The sequence below is a fragment of the Nansenia antarctica genome (genome assembly GCF_963989245.1).
Source record: "Nansenia antarctica genome assembly, chromosome: 3".
Classification (NCBI taxonomy): domain Eukaryota; kingdom Metazoa; phylum Chordata; class Actinopteri; order Argentiniformes; family Microstomatidae; genus Nansenia; species Nansenia antarctica.
The window spans coordinates 27,323,195-27,333,644 of record NC_137688.1 but is presented as its reverse complement, the minus strand read 5'-3'; the positions used below and the strand labels follow the sequence as shown (position 1 = coordinate 27,333,644).

The 10,450-nt window shown below is 41.8% G+C and overlaps 1 protein-coding gene across 1 annotated transcript; it reads right to left on the bottom strand.

The window, feature by feature from the left end:
* Positions 1-8,746: 8,746 nt before the first annotated feature.
* neurog1 (neurogenin 1) lies at positions 8,747-9,397 on the bottom strand (the record flags this gene model as incomplete). The annotated part of the gene is made up of 1 exon (XM_080525700.1): positions 8,747-9,397. The coding sequence occupies one exon, from the start codon at positions 9,395-9,397 to the stop codon at positions 8,747-8,749; it is 651 nt and encodes a 216-aa protein (XP_080381826.1).
* Positions 9,398-10,450: the final 1,053 nt, after the last annotated feature.

Here is a 10,450-nt window from a genome sequence, read left to right as displayed (position 1 = left end):
CCGGCTGCCATCCACTTACCTTGTGGCCTTGTGAATGCGTCCCCCTCCAAACAAGTTCAATTCTGACCTTGCATTTTTCCTGTGTCATCAACACCTTGATTCCTTTCCAATAACTTCAATACACTTCAACAGAAATAAAATATTCATCAAATATTCTGTTACTGCATGGCTGTCACTGTCACTGAATGGGATTTGGGGATTTCCCTAAAAAAGGATAGATCAATCCACGTTTAAAATCAGAACAGTGTGTGTGAGTGTGTGTGTGTGTGTGTGTGTGTGTGTGTGTGTGTGTGTGTGTGTGTGTGTGTGTGTGTGTGTGTGTGTGTTGTGCGCGCACCTGTGCATGTGTTTTGTGGGGGAGGCATATGGCCATAGATGTGTGTTTGAGGCTTTCCATTACAAATGAAGACAAGATATCTTTACATACTGGGGGCAGTCACACAGAACAGGCAGCCTGAGGCAAGGGCCCTCACTGCTATTGTTTCCTCCTCGTTCTTAAGTGGACTTTTCCCCCAAATGTAAAGTTGGCCTCTCTACCTCAGGTTATGGGTGACATATGCCTAATCTACCATAGAGAAACATCTGCACCGTACAGGCAGAGGCGAGTCTCCAATGACAGGCAATCAATGTGACTACAGTGGCAAGGCATTATGGCATTGCACAGCTTCAAATCACCCCCTGACAAAAAGTGTTTTGTTAGACTCACGTTCATCAAGATAAATCTATTTCAGTTTCCGTTTCGGCAAATCAAAGCATATTGATGTAAGGATGTTATAATCAGATATTTGTGTGCTAATTTGATTTGGAAAATGTACTTGGTGGAACTTGCTGTTATGTGTATTACAGTGAATTCCAGCACTGGTCCCATTTCTGTGGTACAGTAATGTGCCTCTCAAGTCTCAACACAAAGTGTGTAAAACATTCATTGACCCATTTCCCCAGCCATAAACACTGAGACATGCATGAATAGGTAGACTGAGTGACTGGAGGAGAGATTGAATGTGGCCTAAGAGCCAGTGGCCAAATCCAGGTGGGACAGAGAGAAAGGAAGTCATCATTGACACAGAAAGGAAAAGGCCACGAGGCGTTTGACACCAGAAATTCCTACCTCACACTGTGGGCTCCAGCTCTGGAAACAAGAGAGGACAAAAAGAAGCTACCCCCGTCGTAAAACTGGCAGTGGGGAGGGATGCACTGTGGGGTCTTTAGTCTCATCAGACAAAGCTTATAAAGTGGGTTTACAAATTGAGAACAATGTTAAGGAATTTACAATGAGATCAATACTATTCTTTTTAAGCCAAGCATGGCACTTATTAATCAAACTTTTGTGTAGGTAAGAGCAGCTCTTCTGGCTATAGTCTAGAGTTGAGCAGTTCTTGAGGGAGTCCATAACAGCATTTCTACCATACTGTAAATCATATACAGTGGGTTCAGAAAGTATTCAGACCCCCTTACATTTTTCACCCTTTGTCATATTGCAGACATTTGCTAAAATCTATTAATTTCATTTATTTCCTTGTTCATGCACACACAGTACCCAATATTGTCAGAAAAACACACATTTTGTAGACATTTTGGCAGATTTATTACAAAATAAACACTGAAATATCACATGGCCATAAGTATTCAGACCCTTTGCTCAGTATTGAGTAGAAGCACCTTTTACAGCCATGAGTCTTCTTGGGAATGATCCAACACGTTTTTCACACCTGGATTTGGGGATATTTTGCCATTCCTCCTTGCAGATCCTCTCCAGTTCTGTCAGGTTGGATGGTGAACGTTGGTGGACAGCCATCTTCAGGTCTCTCCAGAGATGCTCAATTAGATTTAAGTCAGGACTCTGGCTCGGCCATTCAAGAACATTCATAGAGTTGTTCTGAAACCACTCCTTCGTTATTTTAGCTGTGTGCTTGGGATCATTGTCTTGTTGGAAGGTGAACCTTCGGCCCATTCTGAGGTCGTGAACACTCTGGAAAAGGTTTTTGTCCAGGATATCAATGTACTTGGCTGCATTCATCTTTCCTTCAATTGCAACCAGTCATCCTGTCCCTGCAGCTGAAAAACACCCCCACAGCATGATGCTGCCACCACCACGCTTCACTGTAGGGATGGTATTAGGCAGGTGATGAGCAGTGCCAGGTGTTCTCCACACATACCGCTTAGAATTAAGACCAAAAAGTTAGATTTTGGTCTCATCAGACCAGAGAATTTTATTTCTCAGAGTCTGGGAGTCCTTCAGTTGTTTTTTGGCAAACTCGATGCAGGCTTTCATGTGTTTTGCACTGAGGAGAGGCTTCCGTCGGGCCACTCTGCCATAAAGCCCCGACTGGTGGAGGGCTGCAGTGATGGTTGTCTTTCTAGAACTTTGTCCCATCTCCCCGCTGCATCTCTGGAGCTCAGCCAGAGTGATCTTTGGGTTCTTCTTTACCTCTCTCATCAAGGCTCTTCTCCCCCGGATGCTCAGTTTGGCCAGACGGCCAGTTCGAGGAAGAGTCCTGGTCGTCCCAAACTTCTTCCATTTAAGGATTATGGAGGCCACTGTGCTCTTAGGAACCTTAAGTGCAACATAATTTTTTTTGTAGCCATGGCCAGATCTGTGCCTTGCCACAATTCTGTCTCTCAGCTCTTCAGTCAGTTCCTTCGACCTCATGATTCTCATTTGCTCTGACTTTACACTGTGAGCTGTAAGGTCTTATATTGACAGGTGTGTGCTTTTCCCAATCAAGTCCAATCAATATAATTAAGCACAGCTGGACTCCAATGAAGGTGTAGGCCCATCTCAAGGATGATCAGAAGAATTGGACAGCACCTGAGTTAAATATAACAGTGTCACAGCAAAGGGTCTGAATACTTATGGACATGTGATATTTCAGGGTTTATTTTGTAATAAATCTGCAAAAATGTCTACAAGTCTGTGTTTTTCTGACAATATTGGGTGCTGTGTGTGCATGAAAGAAATGAAATTAATTGATTTTTGCAAATGGCTGCAATATGACAAAGGGTGAAAAATGTAAGGGGGTCTGAATACTTTCCGAACCCACTGTATATCTTTGAAATTAAAACCTTGTGGCCTAAACTCTAAGTTGTATCTTTACGCACTGCTACTTCGCAATACACAGGTACAGTTGTCTTGTCTTATCTCAGCAACTCAAACATATCTATTTATTTATCTGTCAACTCGCAGAGTAACCGCTAAGCAGTTTGTTATACTTAGAACACCAATTAGACAGAATTTAAGCCTCTATTTTACCAACAAGTCATTATCCCTCCTAATCATCTCTCCCTGCTGCCAGGGTCCTCTCCAGGCCTCAGTGTGACAGAGAGACAAGGTGTGAGTCTGTCTGAGGGGGATTCCCCGACCTTGAGGTGGTTTGGGTACAGGGGATCTGCAGTTAGTGGTGAGGCGGAGGGGACATGTCAGCAAGCCTAGCTGCTAATCCCTGTTTGGGGATGAGTCCAACTCCACAGAGGGAATTAACCCCACATGTACTTCAAAGGAGAAGGTGACAACCCAAAACAAGCAATCAGGGGAGAAGCTTGGGCATTTTGCAATACGGAAGTAGGTGCAGATACATCCAAATTCTGCATGCAGCGAATTAGAATTGTATGATTGGCCTATTATGTTGGAAACCTATTTTTGATTGGCTTGAACATCTATGTCAGTACGGGATTGTAGTAAAAAAAATATCAAAGATGGTCAACTGTCAATAATCACCTTTTAATATGACTAATTATTAAATAATGTGTCTTCTATTGGTTACATTTGCATAGCTGTGAATTAAGCATATACCTCTCCCTTCTCTCTCCCATACCATCTGTGCGTCATTAACTTGTAGTTATTGTTTAATTGGACCACTCCACTGCTATTACCACATAATAAACTAGGTGTCCAGTTAAGTTCTGTCAGTTGGGGTTGGTTCATCTCTCTCTAGTCTAGTCTGACCCAGCTGAGCCTCTCTACTCCAACGGTCCTCTAATGTTCAGACCCACAGGCTAAGGCCTAGGGGGTTGGCAACCTGCTGCACTCACCATCTTGCCACAATCAATAATTAATGGCTACCATAAAATGGTAAGTGAAATAGGGATATCACTGAACAGAGTCAAGCCATACTGTCAATCATAAAACTTTGAAATGAAAATGATGTAACCTAAATGCAAATGTGTATCTTTATTCACTGCCATCACAAATCACAGGTACAGTTGTCTTGTTCTTATCTCAGCAACTCAAACATATCTATTTATTTTGGTTTTATTTAACTGTCAAGTAGGCGCTAAGCAGTTACTTAGAACACCAATTAGACAGAATTTAAGCCTCTATTTTACCAACAAGTCATTATCCCTCCTAATCATCTCTCCCTGCTGCCAGGGTCCTCTCCAGGCCTCAGTGTGACAGAGAGACAAGGTGTGAGTCTGTCTGAGGGGGATTCCCCGACCTTGAGGTGGTTTGGGTACAGGGGATCTGCAGTTAGTGGTGAGGCGGAGGGGACATGTCAGCAAGCCTAGCTGCTAATCCCTGTTTGGGGATGAGTCCAACTCCACAGAGGGAATTAACCCCACATGTACTTCAAAGGAGAAGGTGACAACCCAAAACAAGCAATCAGGGGAGAAGCTTGGGCATTTTGCAATACAGAAATAGGCGCAGGTACATCCAAATTCTGCATGCAAGTGAGAATTGGGTCACACTTTACATTAAGTTGCCCTTAAATATATGTAACTACACATAGTAATAATTGTGGTATGGACGTTGCGGTTACATAGTAGCATCTATGTAACTGTTATGTAATTACAGTGGTATCGATTATTACACAAGGGGAATGCACTGGGATATTTGGTGTCATCTTTGACCATTTTAACATGTTGAATTGAGTTACTCTGTTATATATTACCAGCAGTGGTGTAGTCTACGTGATACGCAGGACTACGCCGTATACCCACTAGGAAAGGCCAAGGATTTCCATATACCCACTTAAAAATGTGTGAGGATACGTAACAGCATTTTGTGACAGAACTTTCACACTTTTATTCATAAAATTCACCCTGTCTGTGTTACGAAGCACTTGACTTTTGGACCATTGGGACTGACTATACGGGGGAAGATGCGACATGAAATATGTCAAAATGCAGCACTATCATGCACAGATCAGCCTTATAACATGTAATGTTAGATATATATAACGTTAGACAGGGAGCGGAGACTTCTTTTTATGGCGTTCCGAAATGAACGATATGAGGCTGGGAGGGAAAAATCACAGTATACCCACTAGAAAAAACTAGACTACACCACTGATTAACAGGGAGAGAGAGTTTTGACACTGATCAAGCAGACTCTGGCCAGTCATATAACTACTTGTGTAATAAATGACACAGACTGTAATTACATGGCAGTTACATACTATTTTAGTACAATGTTGATACCACAGTTATTAAATCCTAAATTTCGTTGTTTGGTACCTGTACTATAGCAATGACAATAAAGACCATTCATAAATACATGTAGTTGCATACATTTAAGGGGAAATTCATGTAAAGTGTTACAGAGAATTGTATTGTAGGACAATTATGTTGTAAACACATATTTACTACTGTATTACTACATAATTACTAATTATGAAATAATGTGTCTTCTATGAATCACATTTAAATAATTGTGAATGAAGCTAACACCTCTCCCTTGTTTATCCCATACCATCTGTTCGTCATTAACTTGTAGTTATTGTTTAATTGGACCACTCCACTGCTATTACTACATAATGACTCACTAGGTGTCCAGTTAAGTTCTGGCAGTTGGGGTTGGTTCATCTCTCTAGTCTGACCCAGCTGAGCCTCTCTACTCCAACGGTCCTCTAATGTTCAGACCCACAGGCTAAGGCCTAGGGGGTTGGCAACCTGCTGCACTCACCATCTTGCCACAATCAATGTTTAATGGCTACCATAAAATGGTAAGTGAAATAGGGGTATGACTAAGCAGAGACAAGCCTGTCCTAAACGATCAGTCCCTTAGCCTCCAAACATTACCAAACTTATTCTTTAGAAATCATTTCAGTTTCAGGATGATCAGAACAAAAGAGTCACTAAATTATAGTCACTTAAATGACAATTATATCACCAGTTATCATTTATATAACACTTAATATCACTTAAGAGGGCTGAAATTGTTTTTTGTAGACTTTTAAAGACAAGTAGTCTAACAACAAAACATCATTCTAGACAACAGCACAGTATTCATTTATGAATAAAAAATGTTTGGACAATGTGCAGTGACAGGTAACACAAGACTCATCCCGAGTGTGTGTGGCTGGGGTAAGGTCAATGTGTGGTTCTGCATATAGTTACAGGGATATAGTTTTTGATGTTTTCACCCATCGGAATGGAGGATCCTATCTGTTTGGGAGGTTAGGGGTCTCTCTGCCCCTGATGAAATGTGGCCCTTTGTGCAACCGAGTCTTGGCGTTCAGCCCAGGGAGAATGGGGGGTGGAATAACTAACGAAGGGTATTCAGGGGGTGGCCATTTTCTACTCACATCTAGGATGAGCTAAAACCAGGATGGAAAACAATTCATCCAGGACACCCACTCCCTCCTATTCAACTTTACAGTCACTTAGAGTGTGCAAAATCAGACATATTTATTTGAACAGAATCTTTTAACATGTAATAGTGATATAGGATATGTATTTACTTTGAAAATGACAATCCCTATCCAATTAAAGAATTGGACTGGGGCGGCCAGTAATTAGTTTGCAGGTGCGAGACCATGGCCCTGCGTCGGTTAATCCTATTCGGCAATTGCTTATGGCCCTGTGCATATGAACAAAGAGTCATATTCATATAGCATGCGCATAATAACATGTCACTGCAGATGCAATTGTTGAACCCATTATTATCTCGCACAACATGGAAACAGGTGGCAGTAGGCCTATCCCCACGAAAACAACTTTTACTGTTTGCCAACAATTGTCTTTGTACTTCAATTGCAATTCAGGTTCATGCAAGGAATATAGGCTATGTGAAAGATAGTAGCGCACATTACCTCTCAATGTAACACTCCTCAAGAGTGGATTATCAGTTTTGTTCTCCTTGGCAGATTGGATTCCTTCTCTTTTTTTATCTTCATGTAAGTTGGCATGTGCTTGTCCCCCAGGGCTTGCAGCACTCGTATTATCCCCGTCGATCCCCGACACGTGCAGATACAAGAGCCTAGGAAGGACCTCATGCCGAACTCACAAATGGAGGATTTAACCTGAACCTCTTTAGAAATAAAATGATCCCGACATTACAAAGCACTTCGAATGAAAACCTATTTAAAGCCATATCTGAATTCGGGGGAAAAACACAAGGACTATATCTCCCCCCTCAAACGGGCTACGGAGTTGTACACATATCAAATGAGCCTGGGCTAATTAAATTTGTAGATTGTAATTTGTTAGCTCAGTGCACATAATAACACATTTGTTTGTTTCATTTCTTTCATTTGCCATATCGTGTTAAACGGTTCTTCCAAATAAACTATAAATAAACTATAATAGGCTATAGGCTATATTGAAAAGCATAATTCAACGTATTCTGAGAAATACAACTTGTTAGCCCTAAAGGCCTAGCATCGCCAGCCAGGCTTGATTAGGCCTACGTATGCGTTGCAATAGCATCAACTAGTGGATCCACCTGCCATGCCCTCTGCAAAACCGTTATCTTATTAATGCATCACACCCCCTTTGTCTTGTGTAGCACGCGAGGACACTGGCTCTGTCCTTTTTTCTTTTAATAAGTAAGACAATTGTGCTTCTTTTCAGGAATAGTGTATGACAGTGTATGACATAAACGTTGTGGACTGTGCGGGGATAGGGGGGTGTTATTCCAACTTTTCAGTTTTTAGCAGGAGGTTCAATCAAATTTTTTATTGAGTTTTGAATTGATATATACCAACAAGAAAGAAAAGCACATATACTGTATATCTTTTTTTAAAACGTTATGTTTTTATTTGTAGAAAAATGGTTTGCACCACGATTTCAGGTAAATAGAATAGATCTCTTTATATACAAAATACATGTCCATATGCAAAACATAAGAAAAACATTAATAAATAATAATAATAATAATAAAAACAAATGTAGAAACCATCCATGCCTCTTCATAGGATTGAGTCTTTCTATTTAACAGGACTGCAGTTTTCAGGGGGTCAAAATACATAATGTATGAGGCCAGCTCCTTGTCTTTTGACGGCCTTTCAGTCTATTGTCAAAGCGTTGAAACTGAATTTCCACGCTCGTTTTTCTGCATTATCAGTCTACAAATTGTAAAATTGACTTTTCACCTCAGTCTGCAAAAGCAAATCTGTCTTCTCCTTTTTAATTATAATACTCTTCTAATAGAGGTTGAGGTCAAGATTTGAAGTGGATCTCTAGTAGCCTATGTTGTATGCGCTGGAAAAAGTGCAAAGCTTTTGGAGGAATACAAAACGTAGCAAAACAACCATACAAAACGTAGAAAAAATTAAGTTATTCTCATTTGCAATCCGAATGTAATTTAGAGCATGTGAATAGGAAAATATACAAATAGTATAAAACACCCACAGAGACGTGGTTAAGGCAAACCGTGAATAGGATAAACTGTATCATTCCGTTGCTTAAAACAGAGTTACTGAAACATATTTCCTTATTTCAGTAATCATTCTGTTATTACTCTATCATGATATTATCACAGTATATATGATATTAAACAATATAAAATGTTTATGGTTGGCTATTGTGGTTAGTAGACGCCTGGCACAAAGTTGTGGTAGCCGTAGAGAACATCTCTCTGCATAAATCCGTAATCATCCGTGGCTGCTGGGCTGCTGGGGCTTGAAGTGCAATAAGACGGGGAGGAGGAGGTCGATGCGCTGGATGCCCACGAGCAAGCATCGCTGCCCGGGCTTGGAGCATCGGCTACGCACGTCAGGTTCGGAAGCAGAAGGGGGGCGTCTCGCGACTTCAGGTCGGCAATTCGAATGGTCTCAGAGAGTGCCCAGATGTAATTGTGCGCAAAGCGCAATGTTTCGATCTTGGTAAGTTTGGTGTCGTCGGGAAACGCTGGTAGGACGCCCCTGAGGGTGTCCAAAGCGTCGTTGAGGCTGTGCATTCTGTTTCTCTCGCGATCATTTGCCTTCACTCGTCGGTTCTTCTTGACGACGTGCACGGTACCGTCGTTCTTCGCCCGCCCTCTGCGCCTCTTCTTCTGCTGCGGCTCACTACCGCACGTGCTCTGGTTATCGCTCGCTGCAGACGAGGACTTGCCCATTGAGGACGCCGGGGAGGAAGCGTGTATGCTACTGCGTGAGTCTTCGTCATCTGTGTGCGTAAAGGAGTAGTCACAGCTAGAGCTGTCCATGTCGGAGTACACAGTCTCCATCGCAGTGCACATGTTGTTTTTCCTGCAGAATAAGAGGAGAGATGAGGGGTTATTCAGTGCAAATGCAAGAGTGCATGGGTAGTAATGAATGCATATATTCAAGACAAAACCGAAGTACTCTCAGGACAGAAGAAACCTACCTTGGTAGTATGCTTGGATAGTGTAAAGTGTCAGTTCTCTTGCAAGGAGCCAAAGTCCGAAAAAAAGTTTGAATGTAGAGTATAAGGCACGCGTCTTGGTCTTGGTCTTGAATCAGCTCGTGTGAGCCAGTGAGCCTGGCACACGACTGGCCTCAGTTACCTTATATACCCTGGTGAAACAATAGTCGTACCCCCCTCGCTTTGGCATTTGTGTGAAGGATGGATGAATGGGGTGCATCAGGTCTGCCCCGTGCCGCACTGCCATCTCATTAGCATAATGTATGCCTGTTGTTTGTTCACTCTCCGAAGCGTGCCTGTAATCATCACCGTCCAATGGGAGCACGGGACCGCTGCCGAGCCACGCGAGCGGCACTGTTGCTATCCCTGAACCAGAGACCAAGCCCACTTTAAGTTAAAGCTTGAAAGTTAAATGAAAGAAGAATCTGACCAAATGACTGAAGCGCTTAGCCCCCATGGCAAGGCACACGCTCCGCAGAATCACGCTTTTCCAAGACTTGGTCTATACGAAATGGCTTCCATTGGAGTATGAACCAGAATTTAATCCGAAGGCAAACGCACCATCGTATACATATCGCCTATTTGTCACAAAGAAACGCATGCATGACATGTCGATGTTCTTAGTTGTTTCTATTCTACAATGGCCTATCCTGTGGGCGACTTCTAGGTTTTATACATTAGCCTACATTACATATTGTAAATCTAAAACTGTTACGAAAGTATAGACATTCGTGCCATATAAACTCTGGGACAGTTTCTAAAAGTTTAAAAACATCAATATCACTGGAAATATATTGCTGTAACCTGCTATCAACATGACGTGAATATTCTAGACATATAATCAAATACTATTGCCTTTAATAATATCATATATTGAATGTATTATATAATAATAATAATAATAATA